The 19,275-nt window shown below is 42.5% G+C and overlaps 1 protein-coding gene across 1 annotated transcript in view; it reads left to right on the top strand.

Annotated features, from left to right (window-relative positions):
• The window catches only part of IGF1R (insulin like growth factor 1 receptor), a 161,931-nt gene that overhangs the window by 131,071 nt on the left and 11,585 nt on the right, over window positions 1-19,275 (top strand). The window contains exons 13-20 of the mRNA XM_073653332.1: window positions 42-204; window positions 756-861; window positions 2,641-2,711; window positions 6,552-6,781; window positions 6,870-6,980; window positions 10,220-10,379; window positions 14,632-14,761; window positions 14,925-15,059. Of these exons, the coding sequence (XP_073509433.1) occupies window positions 42-204; window positions 756-861; window positions 2,641-2,711; window positions 6,552-6,781; window positions 6,870-6,980; window positions 10,220-10,379; window positions 14,632-14,761; window positions 14,925-15,059 (1,106 nt within the window). The remainder of the gene's footprint in view (window positions 1-41; window positions 205-755; window positions 862-2,640; window positions 2,712-6,551; window positions 6,782-6,869; window positions 6,981-10,219; window positions 10,380-14,631; window positions 14,762-14,924; window positions 15,060-19,275) is intronic.

Below are 19,275 nucleotides of genomic sequence, written 5' to 3'. Positions count from 1 at the left end.
TGATTGACCACAGTTACTCTCATGTGTCTTCTCCGCTGCAGCCTCCCGGTAGTGAATGTGTCTCCAGACATGACTACAGCAAGATGGGAGGCGCCAAAATTACTAGACTAAATGCTGGCAACTATACGGCACAGGTGCGAGCCATATCGCTCTCTGGAAATGGTTCCTGGACAGAGATGGTGTCATTCTATGTGAAGGATAGAGGTGAGTAGCACATGTGCAGCACATACTGTAGAAGATTGGAGGTGCATCATTTTTTATCCTATACATCATTTTACAAAAGCAGGTCACCACATTCCCGTCAGACGGTCTGTGGCCTTGGTCCTCACCACTTCTTTATCTGCCAAAAACAATATCTGCTCCACAAGTACTAACACAACAAGCAATTATGTCTTCCCCTAAAAACCACAGCAGTAGACACTCTTGTCTGCACAGCATGCTGCACTTAGGTGCAGAAATGAATCCCAATTAGAAAGGTATGAAGGAAAGCTTTACTCCTCCTCTATTGGTCGCATACTGCTCTTTGGGCTTAAAAGGTACATGAGGCAATGCCATGTGAGAACTTAGCGTTGCTGTCCTCTCTCTTGCTACATTATATGGACCAGTCAGTTCATGATAAGAAATAATTACTGGTATTACATCTATTTTATAGTGATAAGTGCATAGATCTGCATACACTCCCCACATAATGTAAACCATTCTGCATCCTATCCAGTCCTTCCTGTTAGTGACATTGGTTTCTTATTCTTGTGTAGATATACAAAATGACAATCTCTTGCACCTGGCTGTGATTTTACCCGTCACCACAGTGTTTTTGCTTGTGATAGTCTCTCTCATCGCCTGCTACGTTACAAAAAAGAGGTAAGGCTCAAGTGAGGAAGAGTTGTAAGACCGAATTAGACAGTGATTTGATGGCTTCCATGTGGAGTTTCCAGCCGAATGCCATTGACTAAAGTGAACCAGTAGTTCCAATAGACTGTGTTCTTATGCGCTGAAGTCAGTGTTTTCAGAGTGATACAAGCAGAGTTTACAACGTTATTTTAGCATTCTGAAATGGACATTACCACAAAGGAGCACAGAGTCCATTTGAACTCCATTCGTCTCATTAGAACGACTGGCTCCCTCAGGGGCACGTCTGAATCTTGTTGCTAAGGTTTTCATACAGAAGCCATCAAACCACTGCTAAGTTCATTGCGTATCTAGCCTCAGATCTAAGAAAACTTACACGAAGGCATATGCGCACATATGTGCATGCGTGTGTATATATATGTATGTATATGTTATAATATATAATTAGTGTATCAGGTCGATTGAACTCTTTCAATATAATTTTACATGATGTGACTATTGGGATGATTTTGCGTGTTTTTTAAAAAAAATTTCATCCTGTTTAATGAAGGGATGTGCTGACGATCTATGTATTCCACATGAAACTTTCGATCAATGACAGTTTCTTTTTCTTGAACGGTTTTCTTAAGTCTTTCCATCCTAGATTTTTCATATATACCGGGCGTTCGACCAATCAGATCACTTATTTCATTCGGAAACGCGCTCTTAAAAACTTAAAAATTGAGACCTTACTGTTTGTTACATCCAAAAGTTCCCGGTATTAAATTTAGTTTCTATATGTGAGACCCTATATAAATGTTCTTACCCAGTACATTTTCTCACCTGTTCATACCTGTCCACGTATGCTTCCTGACGTGGAAAATGCTGCCACACTTTAAATTGAAACTGGTTTTAATGATGAGGTTTGGGGGATTATTTTGTTTTTCGTGTCTTTTTGCATCACACTGCGATTATGGCTCATTCTGGGGAGAGCGGGAAGGAGCAGTTTCTGTTTTTATGATAAGTGATGTTTGCACGTGAGTATCCTTTAAGACGGCCTTTGTTCTGTCGGAGAAGAGTATGATGCGTTTGGACCTGCCTGGGTGTTATGTGATGATGCTGTGGCGTACAAATCTTGGGTACTTTTTTCTGTCAAGATCAAAGTGTAGAAATAAACCAGTGCCATCATGAAAGCAAGTGTCACCAATAGCGAAATGTGTCATGATTTCTCTGGAAGATGTGCGTCTGTTTTGCTTGTTAATGCACATTTCTTGTATCATGGGGAGTTAGAAAGATGTGGAGACATCATTTTATATAGTTTTTTTTACTTTTTTATATACTTTTATATGAAAAAGTCCTTATTTTATTCATAATCATTGATTTTTAGTCCCTCAGCATCTTACCTCAAAATTATAAAGCAATCATGGATGACAGATACATCAGTGATTGGACTGATAGCTATAAGCCCCTCTATACTCTCTAAACTACTATTTGGGGACAAAGCAGACGTTGGCCTCAAAAATAAGACCAATTATTTAAGGGAATCATAAAAAGAATTTCCCTGTCCTTAATACCCTCTCTATACCCATAAATCTGCTTAGAAGATGACACAGGAGAGGAGAGAGAAAACCGATACATGAGCAGTAAGAAAAGCTCACTGACTGATTGGCCGTTAACTCATTTTGCAGTCTATATACTGTGATACATAGATGCTGTAGAAGCCAAATGGTCCAATGTTTTTAATGAAACCCTACTGCAGAAATACTTTAGGCAAACATTTATTTTTTTCATGCTTTTGTTTCTTCCCTGCAGGAATAGTGAACGACTGGGAAATGGAGTGTTATATGCCTCTGTGAACCCTGAGTACTTCAGTGCAGCAGAAAGTAAGTGGTATCAGACCCTATTTTACCCATGAAGGACACCGGCAAACTTTCGACATCACAATAATTCTTTGTGTTTGGCATATATAGATATACGTTGCCTCAGCTCCTTTGTTTTTTGCCTAATGACGGAGAGGAAATTCCAAAGCTTTGTTTTATTAACTGAGCAAGTTGTAGCGCGAGACGTCCTCCTCCCTACACCTTGGAGATTCACCAACGCTAAAATATTTTGCAGTTGTAGACGGCAGTATCTACAGGACGTTCTAGTTCATGACCTCCATCATTCACCTAGAATACTCTGTACCTGCTATGTACTGATGTGATGGCTACAATGCCCGAGCTTAGGAGATCTTCGATGAATGACACCATCTAAAAAAAATATTATACATACAGGAGGGCAAGACATTAGGTATTTATTAAGGAATAACTGCACCTGGGCTCTACATCCGTTGGTCCCTAGCTCTTCTCCTGGGTTTTGCAGTGGGATAGGTAGGTAGGTAGATATCTATATCTATCTATTATATATAGCTACCTATCCCAAAAAATAACTTCTCTCTCGTCCTCCTGTGAGTTCTAAATGAATTATCAATAGGGTTATTGGTGTGATACATATACATTTGCATTGGTTAACTGTGTAATCTAGAAATAGAAAAAGTTAAAGAGGACTTGTCACCAGGTCAAAAATGTCCATTTTTTGCTCATATTTTGTTACTGCTGTTCCTCTGAGTATTCACTTTTTTTCTTTTAATCTACCATACTGCTGCAGAAATGTGAGCACTTTTTGGTTGTGTGGCGCACAGCATTCGCTGGGGGAGTGTCTTTAGGCTGCTCTGCATTATTACTTCGTGAGCACCACTCCTTGTCAAAACCCTAATAAATAGTACTTAATTAAAAAAAAAATAAACACATCTTTGCAACATATGGTGGATTAAAAAAAAAAAAGGTCCTGTTTTAAAGTGTTCTACCTATAGTGTTAGTATCAGCACTGCACATCACGTGAGCGCCTCCTTTCCTCATACTTCAGGATCTTTTGTGGTACCTACTCGTCCAGGTGCAAATCACATGCCCAAAAGTCATACATTACAGATTAACACATTGGAAAAAGACCATGCAAAATATAGAACTGCGCATCAGAAAATAATTGTAGATTGAAGTGACACTTCAAATCAAAGCCAGACTTCTGTTGTATGCAGTGCTACACACAGGTATCAAAGTACATATATATATGCTGTAATTACTGGTAAGCAACACTCATTAATTGATATAATAATAATCATTTTTATATAGTGCTAACATATTCCCCATATTCAGTGCAGTGGCTCCACGGTGTCAGAACACTAACCTGCAGATTAACCCCATATCTGCAGGTTAATAGCTTTTTTTTACATGACTGGTCTGTATTATCTGTGTAACACCTTATTCTGTTCTACTAAACTTCCATTAGACCAATGGCTTCTCGGGATGCCCCAGAATGCCTGCAACCTAGGCTTTATATACTTAATCGGAACCCTAATGTGTATTACTTCTGTAATGTGCACATCTTAGGCTCCGATGCCTCAGCAGAAGAGGCCAAATAATGAGAATGTAGTATCCTGATGAAACCGTATAGAGACATACACATTCACAGCATTGTAAGCTAGAGCCGCCCTTCTGTAGGGTTGGGACTGTTTTTCTAACCAGACGTCACAGCAGATGTACCAAGGCCCTGGAGCAGTCTGCGTGTATATTAATTATCCACAAAATGTATTCTAAAAATGTTTTTTTCCTCCTTATCCCATAATTACTTTCCACCTGGGTTTTGGTTTCTCTAAGCCCTCAGGGCACTTTAATCTGTTAAAGAATTTACTCTCCTCCCTCTGTCATATCCCCTTAAATCTTCTGGGTTTGGAAGGGTCAGAATTGGCACTTTCTATCCTTCCACCTCTTCCCAGAAAGCAAACTTATGATTGCCACAGGTTCCTTTGACTCCAGGCGTTTTGTATAGTGAATGTGATACATGTTAGATTATCTCACGCTCTTTACAGTAGGCTTGCCACCTAATAATTTGTTTTGTTACTTATGATGGCAATAACCTATTGTGTAGCTTTCCTTACTATCTAATCTTGTTGCCTGAAATGCTCATGTACCCAGTAAGGTTTACTGACGCCCTATTTCAGCTGCCCGTCTGTATGTTGTCTTTGTATGTTCTGAGCAATCTCCAGGGCTCGGAGACAGAGAGGTCGTACAAAATCAATGTAAATGTTGTGCTAGATCAGGACCCCAGAGATGCAGATCAGCAAGGATAACCACTGAGCCCATGTTACACCTGCAGTTTATAGAGATGCTTTGCGGCTTGAATGCCATCTACCTATGGACTCACTAGGGCTTGTCATGTCATTTGTGGATTCTGTATCCAAATCTGTCCTGGGCCTTCATTCTTGGGTGCCTCGAGCTTAAGGCTGGGTTCACATGAGCATTTGCAAAATCTTCCATTTTAAGTCCAAAAAAGTCAATTTTTTTTTTTCATCCATATGCCATCCTCGTGTCCATTTTGTATAAATGTATGGAATCTGTTTTTTACATGAATTATTTAATAAGTATTAACGGACAAATGGTTTCCTATCTCTTATAATTGTAATGTATGTGTGAAAAATGAATGACATACAAATGGTACCCCTTATAAAAATCCATTATTTACGCACCCATTGGCTTATTATGGGCCAGTCTGATCCAGAATACGGATCACAGTAGTGCATGCTGCCATTTGTTATATGCATGTATTTACTGATTGTCAAAAAATTCATGTGAACTACCACATTGACTTGCATTGCTGGGTGTGCTGCCTGTATGCGATCAGTTCACATATGGACAGCGCACGGACGTCTACTGGGTTCATCTGAACGAGCCCCTAGTCAGTGAAAGGGGGGATCTTATGAGCAAAAATAAGGCAAATGTGCAGAAGTGCTCAGTCCCCTCAGTATCCTATCTGATTACCTTCTATCAGGGTGTTGTAAAAATGGTGGTGACTGTAGCACAGTGCCTTCTGTAAATGTAGATGACTTCTGGATCATTCATATAAAAAATAACTGTAATGGTCTTGATCAGCTGCTCTTTGGCTATTTCCAAGGTATACGTGTGGACTAATCCCTGCAGTATACTTGTGATGTTGTCAATGAGTCCATAGGCCACCAATACTTGAGGTATAAGAGTATCCTTTTGCCATTCACTGGGCTGATCTACATCAGTATTTTTTTTTTTTGTATGTAATCTATTTCACTGCACATTATCTAACAAGTTTCTCCAAATAATAATATAATGAATTCATTGTCAGTGTTTTTAATGTAATTTACTAGAATATCCAATGCAGAGGGACACAGTAAAGCAATGTATAATGCACATGTCCCTATACCCCACTCTCACGATTGGAGCCCATAACTAGTGGCATACAATGGAGGCTTCTGTTGGATCCACACATCATCTATGGTGCCGACATATACCTCTGATATATGAAAGGAACATCTAGGCTGGGACTATACAGAAACATTGGCCACAATATAGGTTACACAGTCAAAGATTGCTATCGCTACATGGCAGCATGGTGCAAGGTAATGGGGTCACATTGCAACCCGCATGGTACTGTGACCACGAGAAGGAAGTTACAAATAATCCAACGGATTCCAAATTTTTGTGATTTTGCGCTTTCCATTTGATTGTCAACACTTTCACTTGAGCTAAGCTGCGATTAGCAGTGTCATACAGCCATCTCTGGTTAGATGACCCTATAGCCCCAGCCAAACTTTTAATAAGACCAAATCTACTCCTGTGTCCACTGAAATGATTTACTATGGCCGTTTGGTATCACAGTGTATGTGCCCGATGAGTGGGAGGTTCCTCGGGAGAAGATAACGATGAACCGCGAGCTGGGGCAAGGATCGTTTGGAATGGTCTATGAAGGGATTGCTAAAGGTGTGGTGAAAGATGAAGCCGAAACCAGAGTGGCGATAAAAACGGTGAACGAGGCAGCCAGCATGAGGGAAAGGATAGAGTTCCTAAACGAGGCTTCGGTGATGAAGGAGTTTAACTGTCACCATGTGGTAAGTGGACGCCATCTTTTCTGCGTATTATGTGATCTGCTGAACCGCACTAAATTCTCATACTTTTCCATACGTTTTTTTTTCTTAGGTACGTTTGTTAGGTGTCGTTTCTCAAGGTCAACCAACCCTTGTCATCATGGAATTAATGACTCGAGGAGACCTCAAAAGCTATTTGAGATCCTTAAGACCAGACGCAGAGGTCAGTAGAAGGCTGGAGATAAGTCAGTTACAGTGACCGTACTGTAATATTTTATATTGGCATGCTTGTAGGTTTTAGGGCTTAACACGGCAGGGTTCATACAGCGGCACACAGAATTCTCTGTACGTGCGGAGCAGGAACTCCATGAACTATGCAATGTGTCAAAAAACACTTTCACATGAAATCAGAAATGTATAGAGGTATAGTGAACATCAACGCCGATAAGTGCCCTATTCTGGATCCTTAAATTGTGGTTGTGTGCATGACTCCTAAACGTGATACACGCTCCGCATGGCATTTTGTTCCAGAATAAGACAATTCCAGATGAAACCTGCTCTCTCCTCCAGTATATTTGATCCTGATTGATTGAAAGCACGTTCAGGGGTCACTGGCATGTTACATCTGGAACACGGCTATTTAGTGATGCAGGTGGAAGTAAACAGGAAAAGCGGGAGCAGCTGCTGCAGATGAAGAACGGGGTGGCTGGGCTTCTGCTGGCTGGAAGAAAGGAAATGAAATCCAGGGTCCTTTAGGAGGGAGCGGCCTCTTATCGCAGTTGTAAATTGATATTAGTACACTGTTCTATTCTGTAGATTGACAACTAAATATAGTGTCAGGTGGACACCTGATCCGACACCACCTCCAGTGCCTGTCTTCTGGTGCCCGGTGAGTGCACACACGTCAATGGAAATTACATGATTCTTGCCCCATCCATTATGAAATAGTGCTTTAACGTTGGAAAATATTACATCTGCGGAAACAGAAGAGAATAATATTATATTGGGAATCCTGGGGTGAATGCTGCTGCTACTTCCATAGAATCCTGAAAATTAGTGGGTGAATATCTTGTCAGAGTTTTCTACAAAATTTTGTCTGTGGAAATTTTTGCCCACTCATCCTGAAGGACATTTGTGAGGTCAGACTCGGACGTTGAACGAGAGAACCTGACTTGCTGTCTCTGTTCTTGTTCATCCCAAAGGTGTTAGATGGGGTTGAGGTCATGACTCTGTGCAGCCGGTCACATACCACACCAAACTCCCCAATCCATGTCTTTGTGGACACAGTCATTTGGGCACAGTCATGATCGAACAAAAAATAGCCTTGAATTATTTGTTTCTACAACGTTGGAAGTATATAATGTTCTGACTGATATGTTTGTGTATCAAGAGTTCCCTTCACTGGAACTAAGAAACCTAGGCTAACCCCTAAAAAAAAACAACAAAAAACAGCCCCATAGCATTATACCTCCGCCACCAACCTTAGGAGCTGGCACAGTGCAGTCAGGTAGGTAACCTTCTCATGGCATTCATCTCACCCCGTCTAGTCCATCAGATGCCAGCTAGAGAAGCGGGATTCATCACTTCCCAGAACTAGTTTTTACAGCTCCAGATGCCTATGGTGGCTTTACACCACTCCAGTTGACATTTGGCATGGTGCTTGGGGATGTAAGGTTTTCATGCAGTGGCTGGACCCTGTAAACCCATTCTGTGAAGCTCTGGGTGCATAGTTTTTTGCTGATGCTCGTGCTTGAGGAGGTTTGGACTTTGCAGTTATTGCGTGAGCAGAGCGTTGGGGAATTTTATGCCCTCTGCACTTGGCGACCCCGTTCTGTAACTTTGTGGCTGAGTTGCTGCGGTTCCTAAACGCCTTCACATTTCAATATTGTCACTCAAAGTTGACCATGGAATATTTTGGTGACAAGAAATTTCATGAACTGACTTGTTACTTTGATGGCTACTATTACAGGACCACGCTGGTATCAGTGAGCTCTTTAGATTATGCCATTCTTTATCAAATGTTAGTAAAGGCAGCCTGCATGGCGAGGGGTCGGATATTATATACCTGTAGCAAATGGGAGTGAAAAAAATAAAAATGCAATAATTACATGTTGTATCCCAAATACTTTTGTCCACATTGTGTTTTGTACATGCGTGTATATATGTATACATACAGTAATCTGTGGGTCGCATCGCGGCCTACAGTTTATCACCAAGGGCAGCATGTGCAGGCAGTTTGTAGGTTCTCCTTGTATCTTCATGAGTTTTCTTGTACCCTCCAAAGACAGACTGAGGGGGAATTTGTTTTGTATTAAACTATCTTTGAGTGATAGGGAAATTTAGAATTTGATCCTGAACATGAAACAGACACCAATATGCCCAGCAATGCTGAGTTTATGGATTTACCCTGTGAAGTTTTAAATACATCTGTGAGGCCCTTCAAACCTTTGTTGGTTCCTGTAACCTGTATGTATACATTTCCCCTTCAGACGTTGGTCATTCAGAGGAGGGCGATCATTTAGTGCTAACCCCCAGCTCATTCTCCACATTCCTTTGTCACCTATTCGCAGACCATAAATCATCCCTGTGCCAGGTACCATTATGAGAAGGTTACAGGGCCCTATTAGCAGAGCTAAGGCCGCCTATCTGCATTCCAGTGCCCTATGGAGCCCCTTCCAAATTCCAAGAAGTGTAATTTGTTTGTGACCCCTCCATCACCAGAGCTCTAAATTCCTATGTTATATGTTTAGAGAACAGGCTGCTGTAAAACAGGACTGTGTGAATATTGGTATAATAATTATTTTATTGCCCCCTGCTGACTCCTTGCGTGCTCCTTATTACGTTTCATCAGGTTTTATGTACAGAAGGGATTTAATTACAAGAGGTGGATAAGTAAGAATTCTGTTCTGCGTTCTGCTGGGGTCTGATTCCTTACCATTTTTCTGTATGTGTACCAGGTATAGGCATATAGGGATGTGTATGGAATAAGGCGATGCTTGTACTTTAAGATTGCGGCGCAGCACCATTTTAATAAGCAAATCTGTCTAGCTTAGCTCCCAGCATACTGTGTTTCCACAGTGATATTGGTGGAGGCTGACCGGAGAGAACATTATGTGCCCTGACTTCTACCTTGAAAAGTACACGTGTGGATTTATGAGCTTCCCTCCATTGCAACAATGCTTCAAGCCTTATTACTATTACTGTTTAAAGCCATATAACTGGGGCCCAGTATAATGGATCGGATGGGTACTGGAGCGGACACTGGTCTGTAGGTGTTAATGGGTGTCACTTTTAAAAGTTAGGAGTCATATTTGCATTTTATCGGTCGCATTTCTCTTCTTAATATTTGGCCAGAGAAAACAAATTATTTAGACATGGTTATGTGTTCCATGCGCAGACCCGATGATTATGTATGCACATCACATAACCTTATACCTAACCAGCTTTTGTGTTTCTTTTCAGAGTAACCCTGGGCAGCCTCCCCCTTCATTGAAAAAGATGATCCAGATGGCAGGGGAGATTGCAGATGGGATGGCATATCTCAATGCAAATAAATTTGTTCACAGAGACCTAGCAGCCAGAAACTGTATGGTGTCAGAAGACTTCACAGTCAAAATCGGAGGTAAATCTCTTAAACACATGCAGTGCTAGAGTTGGTTTACTTGTACTGTATGTAGTTTTAGAAGAAGGGTGGAAGCACAAAACTTTTTGTAATGGCACCTATTAAGGTGATGTATACTAGGGAGGAAGTGAACAGTCAGTTCTTACATTTGATGTGTTGCAATCAGGACAAATGGGCAAGTGTGAGGATCCGAGTCACTTGTACAAGGCCTAGAGTGTGACTGCTAGAAGACTGGGCCAGGGCCTCTATAAATCAGCAGGTCTTGTGCCATGCTGCTGGATTACAGTGATTAGTACCTAGCAAATATGGCCCAGGGTAGGGCAGCAAGGTCATGAACACCAAAAGGTAACTGATGCACATTAGGAAGTGAAGGCTAGCCTGACTGGTTCAGTGACTAGGAAAGTTAATGCTGGCTATGATGGACAGTAGTCAGAACACACAGTTCATTGCCGATTGTTTGTTGCTTAAGAATTTTCAGCAGGCTCATTGCTATCAGAGTCAGAATTACAATGACAAGTAACACCCTTAGGCTATGTGCCCACGATGCAGAAATGCTGCCAATTTTTTTTCCGCTTCTCCCTGGCAGGAAAAACGCATGCGGATTTTACATGCGTTTTTCCCGCCAGGTAGAAGCGTTTGTCAAGCGTTTTTGCATGCATTTCTGCATGCGGGTTATCAAGAGCTTTTCCAAGCGATTTTAGCATCACTTGGAAAGTGCTTGACAACTTGGTCACACTATATAAATCCATGCAACCGGCATGGATTTATACAGTGACCAAGTAATAGTTTAAAAATTAAGAATAAGAATGGTACAAAATAAAAAATAAAGATTATACTTACCTTCCGATGGCCCACGGTCTCCTTCTCTGCTCCGTCCAGTCTCCCCGGTGTCTCGCGGCGGTGTGAAGGACCTGCGATGACATCATTGAGTCATGTGACAGGTCACGCGACCGCCGACGTCAGCGGTTGCGTGACCTGTCACATGACTCAATGACGTCATGTCAGGTCCTCACACCACCGCGAGCCGCCCAACACATCGCACCCATCGCTGGGGAGGCCAGGGGACATCAGAAGGTAAGTATAATCTTTATTTTTTATTTTAAATTTTTTTTTTTTTTTTTTTTTTATACAGTTTCTATGGTACCCAGGTCTGGATGAGAGTCTCCTCTTCTCCAGACCTGGGTACCATCCGCACATTGAACCGTGTGATATCCGCATCTAAAGATGCAGTCATGCGGATGTCACGCGGTCCAATGCAAGTCAATGGCGACGATTACGCTGCGTGTCCGCAAAATTAATGGACATGCTGCGTATTGTTCCGCAATGGTAATCCGCAGCGGAAATTTCCGCAGTGTGTGCACAGCACATGCGGATTATCATTGGCGACCATGGGGCACGTATTACCAAGCGTTTTTTAAGCGTTTTCGCTGCGGAAATTTCGCGGCAGAAACGCTTGAAAAACGCATAGTGGGCACGCAGCCTTATATACAGCTGATAACACAAGACACACACTATTCCCTCTCTCTTCACAATGACCTTTGCACATGCTCATTAAGTGCTTCAGTACAAAGACTAGGGTCAGTCTGTTTATTGCTGTATTATAATATATGTGTGGATTTCCTGAAATAACAGGAATAGTCCCAGTGGCCAGTGTGAAATTTGCAAGATTTCGATTGTCTATGGGGCTTGGGTATGACTGAGCTGTGTTTGGTGCCTGCGAACTGCTGAACACATCAGTGTGGAGGTGCACACTGGAGTTCAGAATCCAATATGGCACTCGCTCCCTGTGCTGGTGCCATCCCCTTTGCTCTACACTAGCTGTGTCCTCCGAGGGAAAGTGAATAGTTGGTCCTTGAGTTTGACACATCCTTTATAGGGCATCTGTCAGTAGGATCCACCCTCCTGAGCCGTCTATATAGGCATGTAGGTGACAGGTGAATAAAATGATACTTTGATATCTGCAATCTGATGTCTTATTCCAGATAAGTACACATTTTTCTTAATATGTAAATGAGCTCTTAAGACCTATGGGACAGACATGCATATCCCTGAGAATCTGCCTTCAGAGCTTGTTTGAAATTAAAGGGGTGTTACCAGTGTGAGACATGTAATGACTGACCGTCTGCTCTCCTGATCTACACGTCTCACACTGGTAATGTCCTCTTTCATTTAAAATGAGCTCTGGAGGCAGATTCTCAGGAAGATGTAGGTCTGTGCCATAGATCTTAAATTTTTTTATATTTCCAGAGAAATACACATTTTTCTTAATATGTAAATCAACTTTTGAGTCCTCAGTGGACTGATTTAATACTAAGCCTGATTTCAAGACCTGAGTAGTCTTGAAATCTTATTTGTTACCATCTTTTCAGATAACCATTGAGGACTCTCAAATTTTAATATTTTTCTATCTACTGGCTAAGGCTATGTGCCCACGTAGCGTTTTTCAAGCTTATATGCTGCGGAATTTCCGCAGCGTAAACGCTAGGTAATCCGCCCCCCATGGTCCCCAAGGGGATTCCGCAAGTTCTATGCCCATGCTACGGATTGTTCCGCAAGCGTTTTTCCGGGAGAGGACTTGCAGAAATGAAGCTGAAATTTTCTGCTTCATTTCAGCAACGTTGGCACATAGCCTAACACTGTACGAAAATATATTTTTCCTGTATTTCTCTGGAATAAGACATCAGATTGCAGATATCAAGGTATCATTTTATTCAGCTTTCTATGACCTACATGCCCATATAGAGTGCTTAGGAGGGTGCATCCTACTGACAGATTCTCTTTAAAGCAACTGCTGCTAGCGTCTTGGTGCCTGATACCCCAGAACACCTTCGGAGGTCTGTTAGAGTCCATGCCTTGGTGGCTCCAATCTGTTTTGACAGCATGAGGTGGTTTTAATGATGTAGCAGTTGGGTGTGTGTGATGTAGTCTTACTTGCGTAGCTCTTTGGATTTACCTGACCTATCTAGGTTTTTCTGCACCTGGGGGCAAAAATTGTTTTTCGCCCACTGTTATACACAGCTTAAGCAGTTTGATTAGTCATCATGTAACTGCTCGTATGCAATTTAACTATAGCCCTTGCTTTATTGAGAGAAGCAGGACGACAAGCTAGTTGACACGTGACCGTAAGTATGGAATTTGCATATGAGTGAGTGGTCACGTTATTGCTGGAGCTGGCAAGCAGAGCCGAATCCTGACAGTGAGTGTATTTCACACTGTTAGACTTTGGCACGCTACAGTGCTTCTCAAAAATGTGCTGTTCTGGTCTTTGTTGACAGGCTGCATTGTTGTCGTCACGGCTGCAGCATACTTGAGTGCTGCACCTAATCAACTAGGCTTTTTTTGGATTGACTACCTTGGCATTCTCGCTGATGGCTGTTGTAGTCACATGAGCTGTAATTGTGATATTATCGCTGCAGCCTGTAAGCAAACAATGGCACTGGACATGCAAAAGGGTGGCTATAGCTGGAAAAAATGCTTTGCAAGGGGGACATTACAAGCAGAAAAACATTGATTCACAAATATATTTATATACACACATACTCACTTATATACACCCATATCATGCAGAGGAAATGATACACACACGCCTACAGTCACACCTGCGCCTGCAGTCTCACGCGCGCAAGCCTGCACTATTCGATGTCCTTAGAAAGAAGTGCTGTTATAATGTCACTGAATAGAAATATCTGCCCATACGGTTTCCCCGAATAAATAATTGCCGTCACTGTGCTCTGTCAATGTCCCCCACAACTGTTCCTCTTATAATACATAGCCGCCACACTGTCGCACTTATTCGCTATAACTGCCACACTGTCCCCATCTTTAGTCTCCCCTCCCAACACTGCTTCCTTTCCTTACTGGACCCCCTCTTCATAGTGTCCTCTCACAGTGTGCCCCTCCTCCCTCTCCACTCCGCTCAGTCTTTTTATGTTGTGACCCACAACCAGTTCGGAGAATGGATGAATCCCACTCTCATGGAGTAGCAAAATGCTGTCCCTGGGAAACATGGCAGAACGCCACATGAGGTGCGATGCTAATCACTCCTCTGGGCAGAAGTGGCCCAATGGCACCTCTCTCCCCCTTTAGTTACACCCTTGGATTAGAAACTGTTTGGACATGGATAATGACTACTAAATACTTCAATGCGCTCTGCAATGGAGCCAAAAAGATATTTCTGCTCAGCATTTCTACTTTAAAACTTGGGGAACTTTGATTGTTTGTTCTCTTTAATCCAATACATTTTTTCTTCCAGATTTTGGCATGACCCGAGACATATATGAGACAGATTATTATCGAAAAGGAGGAAAAGGTCTCCTTCCCGTGCGCTGGATGTCCCCAGAGTCTCTCAAGGATGGTGTCTTCACCACTCACTCTGATGTCTGGTAATTAGTAGTATTGATGGCGTGATCCTTTTTTACATTTTTTTTTGTAGCATGTGTTGTGTTAATGAGAAATCATATAATCAGTTATGAAAACAAAACAAAAATCATATATATTTATTTATTTTTATAACCTTTCTCTCCTCTTCCTGTCCCATATATGTAGGTCATTTGGTGTAGTGTTATGGGAGATAGCTACACTGGCTGAACAGCCATACCACGGCATGTCCAATGAGCAGGTTCTCCGATTCGTCATGGAAGGAGGTCTCCTGGAGAAGCCAGACAACTGTCCAGATATGCTGTATGTCCTCCCTTCTTTATCCTTATTTTCAGCTGTTAGAATGGACTTTCTGCTGTCTACCTGCATTATGTGTGTAGCTATTAAAAGCGTTTTCCAATATTAAGTAACTAAAACCTAATAACTGTATACAAAAAAGTTATGCAACTTTTAGGTAGACGGCCTTAAGTGTGGTCAAATTAGCTAATTGGTGGGTTGTACAGGAATTACTTCTCCTCATGGCTTTAATAGTATTCTCCAAAGTATTATGCAATAGATGTCGGGGTGGATGGGGGCTACACATTTTGTGCAGCAGCTGCTGTGCTAGGAGATGTTAGAGCTGTTCTGACACAATGGATTGCCCTCTAGGGCACCAACTATACACAAGAAACATTCAATGAAGCTTAATCTGCATTGCATAAGTTTGGTGCTGCAAGATTGTACAACTTTACTGCTTACATAACCCATGTTCTTGGCATTTCCCGCTCCCAGGGTCATAACATAAAAGCAGTTTGCATCCTATATTTAAGCATGTCAGCACGGCCTGACCACTAAGGGTATGTGCACACGATGCAGAAATGAAGCAGAAAATTTCTGCATCATTTCTGCATCTCCCTGGCAGAAAAAACGCATGCAGATTGTGCATGCGTTTTTCCTGCAAAATACATGCGGATCCACATGCAGATTCACATGCGTTTCCGCATGCCGATTGACAAGCACTTTCCAGGCGATTTTAGCATCACCTGGAAAGTGCTTGACAACTAGGTCACACTATATAAATCCATGCAAACAGCATGGATTTATATAGTGTGACCCGAGAGAGTGTATATACTTACCTCCGATGGCCCGCGCTGTCCTGCTCAATCCGTTCTCCCGGCTGCTGGCAACTTTGAATTGAAAGACCTGCCGACGTCAGCGTCACGTGACCCGTCACATGACTCTGACGTCACCGCAGGTCCTACAACTCACTGCAAGTGCCGGGAACCAAGCGGGAGCGCTGCGCGGGCCGACAGATGGTAAGTATATATATATTTTTTATTTTATTCTTTTTTTTACAGCTTTTTTAATGGTACCTGGGTGTGGATGAGACTCTCCTCTCCTCCACACCCGGGTACCATCCGCACATTAGAACGCGCCAATAACGCAAGTACAGATGCAGTCTTGCGGAATTGGCGCGATCTAATGCAAGTCAATGGCGGCGAAATCGCCGCGTTTCCGCAAAATTAATTGACATGCTGCGGATTTTTGACCGCAGCGTTAACGCTGCGCAAAAATCCGTATCATGGGCACAGCACATGCGGATTTCCATTGGGGAACATTGCTTCCCTTCTACCATGCGTTTTTCATGCGTTTCCGCGGCGTTTACGCAACTGCAAAAACACCGCGGAAACGCATGAAATACGCATCGTGTGAACTCAGCCTTAGTTTACATGCACTTTTTATGGGAAATGGAGGAGAGGACTCATTCATTTTTGCTTTGCCTCCCTTAGAATCTACTATTGCTAAAAACTACTGCAAAACCGCACTCTGTGAACACCTTGTAGGGGTCATATGGAAAATATCGACCTTTTATGCCATTAAGGCTCTGACTTGAGTTACATACGGAGTTCATGTTCACAAAGCACCATACATACATTTTGCTATATAAGGGCTTACTTTTATAATTTTTCATCTGTTTGGATGGTAAAGTAGACCATTCTGTAGTTTAAGGAGCATTCTGGATACAGTCCACACGGGGAGCCGAGTGGGCAGGTGGTGTCACGTCTCCTGATACCGCTAATGAACAGCACGGTGTACGATACCTGCCAATTGCGCACAGCGCCCAACAGGTATCCATAGACGTGATGTTACCTGCCCACTCATCTCCCAGAGTGGAAGTGAGCGTATCAAGAATGCCCCATCGAGAAAGACAAGGCTCCGTTCACACCTGTGTTTTGAAACATATACTCTGTTTCTGTTCCATTTTAGGGTGAAATCTGCTGTGCTGTATTTTTTTTTTATTTAAATGAAGTAACTGACCCCATAACGTAAACCAGATGGACCCCCTTGTCCTATATGGGGTCCTTCGCATCCATTATGTAATGGATCTGTCCTTCACATGAATTCAATGTCTGTTCCTAGTATGAAAAAAGCAAACAAAGGAATTGCAAACAGAGGCAGATTGCAATACCCACTTTGGGTGCATGGGAGGCATAGCATACACCATTGCTTCAGATCTAGTCTAATCTATTTGTAGGTTGATGGGTGATTTGCAGTATTTGTGCCCTGACTTCTTTTCGGATCTACAGTAAGGGAAGTTTTGTTAGAACTGATGTCTTTGTCTGTGCAGACGCTCGATCAATGTCTCCGCTCCCGTCCTCCCTGACGGGGCATTTTCTTTTTGCACGAGCTCCAGTGATCACTCACTCTCAGACACTGTGTGAGCCGACTGCAAAACATGTTTATTTGTTTTTGTGCTCACTACGATTGAAAGATGAGTATCATGGGACATTAGTAAAGGGGCCCGAGACGGGGGGAGGCCTTTATAACTCGTCCATTAGGGGATTCTCATAAAACCTGGCTGCACTTTATTCTGCTGCTGAGGACAATAGTCCCTCATCTTGTCAGTTCTTCATTATAAATCATAGATTTATTAATCAGTTTAGTTGTTACTGTCCGTGGATATTCAGCTAGAAAAATTGTAACAGATTCCTGCTCTTTAATATTAACATGGCCATATAATGGTCAGTCTACGGCTTGTTCAGCAGACAGCCATACTCCCATCAGCCTTGTGTACATGCACGCTCGATTTGCTGAGCTAGCACGTGTTTTACATGGGGAGAGGGGAACAAGCTGCGCTGCCTCTTATGAAATCCGCATCTTCCATCGCGGCAGAGTCTGTTCACCTGCAGACACGTAACATAGTCGGCTGATATCCAACTTTGCTTATGATTGAAAATCAAAGACCAAAGTTTATCAGTGATGGCGTCCTGTGGTTGGGCGTCTGGAACAGAAGTAGCCGCTTATGGATTTCCTAACAAAATAGTCACACTTCACAAAAATAATTAGAATTTCGGGTAATGGAGATGAGACTGTAACCAGCCCCCTTTTGCCAATACTACTATTGAGCCTCTTGTCATCTAACGCCTATGTTGATCAGAGGGGGACGCACAGAGCACCTTCTGTCATGGATCCCATTGCCAGTGCATAGCAATCACTATGAAGTTATGTAGTTACCAAGTAGTAAACTGTAGAAAATGCAATTTTTCTTATAAAGTGGCAGCTCTCTGACCATCTCGGGTTGCAGATGCGGCATGTCTGCCCTTGCTGCTGACATTGGTGTAGAGAGAATACTGTGTAATAACTATTGGGCTGATAACGCCCTGGTCGTGGTATATCTGTGCCACATGGCCGTCGCTGGTCATCTCCCACCTCTCTGTAAACCTATCAGAGGTGAATGATATCCACCTTCCTAATGGGGCTGTGTTGTGCGGGAGAGCACATGACTCCTCTCCTCGGTGCACAAGGCTGCTCCTCCTTGAGATTCAGTAAACAAGGTATTAAATCCACACGGGAGGGGAAGAGGGGGATTAAAAAGCCTTCCATTTATGGCAAGAGCTGGAAGCATGGTCAGTCCGGAATGGCTCCAGGAGCGTCAAGTGACAGGGCTGTGTGTGCTCGTCAGACGCCTGGCTTCTCAGCACAGACCGGATTCCCCAGCATGGACCCCATCAGAAGGGCCGCAAGGGTATGCGAGAGATCCTGTTTGTAAGAGACACTATTACTAGAAGAGGCAGCCTTCTTCAGAACTTTTGGTTGACATTCACTATAGGAATACCCTAAAGTCAGGTTTTACAGTCTAACATTTGCTACATTAATTAGTATTACCATAAATGTTTTATATATTCGTTCTATAACGGAACAGGTTTTTTTTCTAGATGTAATGTAGGTGGGTGCAAAAGAGTGGAAATGTACATCTTTTTTGTAGATTGATTCATGGCTTTGACTTAATGCAGTATTTTAAGTGCTGCACGAAAAGCTGCGAGTGTGAATCCAGCCTTTGGGAGAGAAGTAAAACTATAAAAGTAAAAAAGTATCTATTTATAAAGCAGACCTTTGCTATAGCAGTGGCCAGGGGAATACTGTACATTGCTAGTATGGGAGCCCCTGTTTCTGTACAGTTGGATCCAGAACTTTGGCAAAAAAATACCATGCGAAATCAATTCTGGACATTACGTGCGGTATGGGTAAAGTTGTGCCC

Source organism: Phyllobates terribilis, unplaced genomic scaffold (genome assembly GCF_046119375.1).
Source record: "Phyllobates terribilis strain yellow unplaced genomic scaffold, ASM4611937v1 Scaffold_11__3_contigs__length_659146591, whole genome shotgun sequence".
NCBI classification, from domain to species: domain Eukaryota; kingdom Metazoa; phylum Chordata; class Amphibia; order Anura; family Dendrobatidae; genus Phyllobates; species Phyllobates terribilis.
This window is presented reverse-complemented; position numbering and strand designations above follow the sequence as displayed.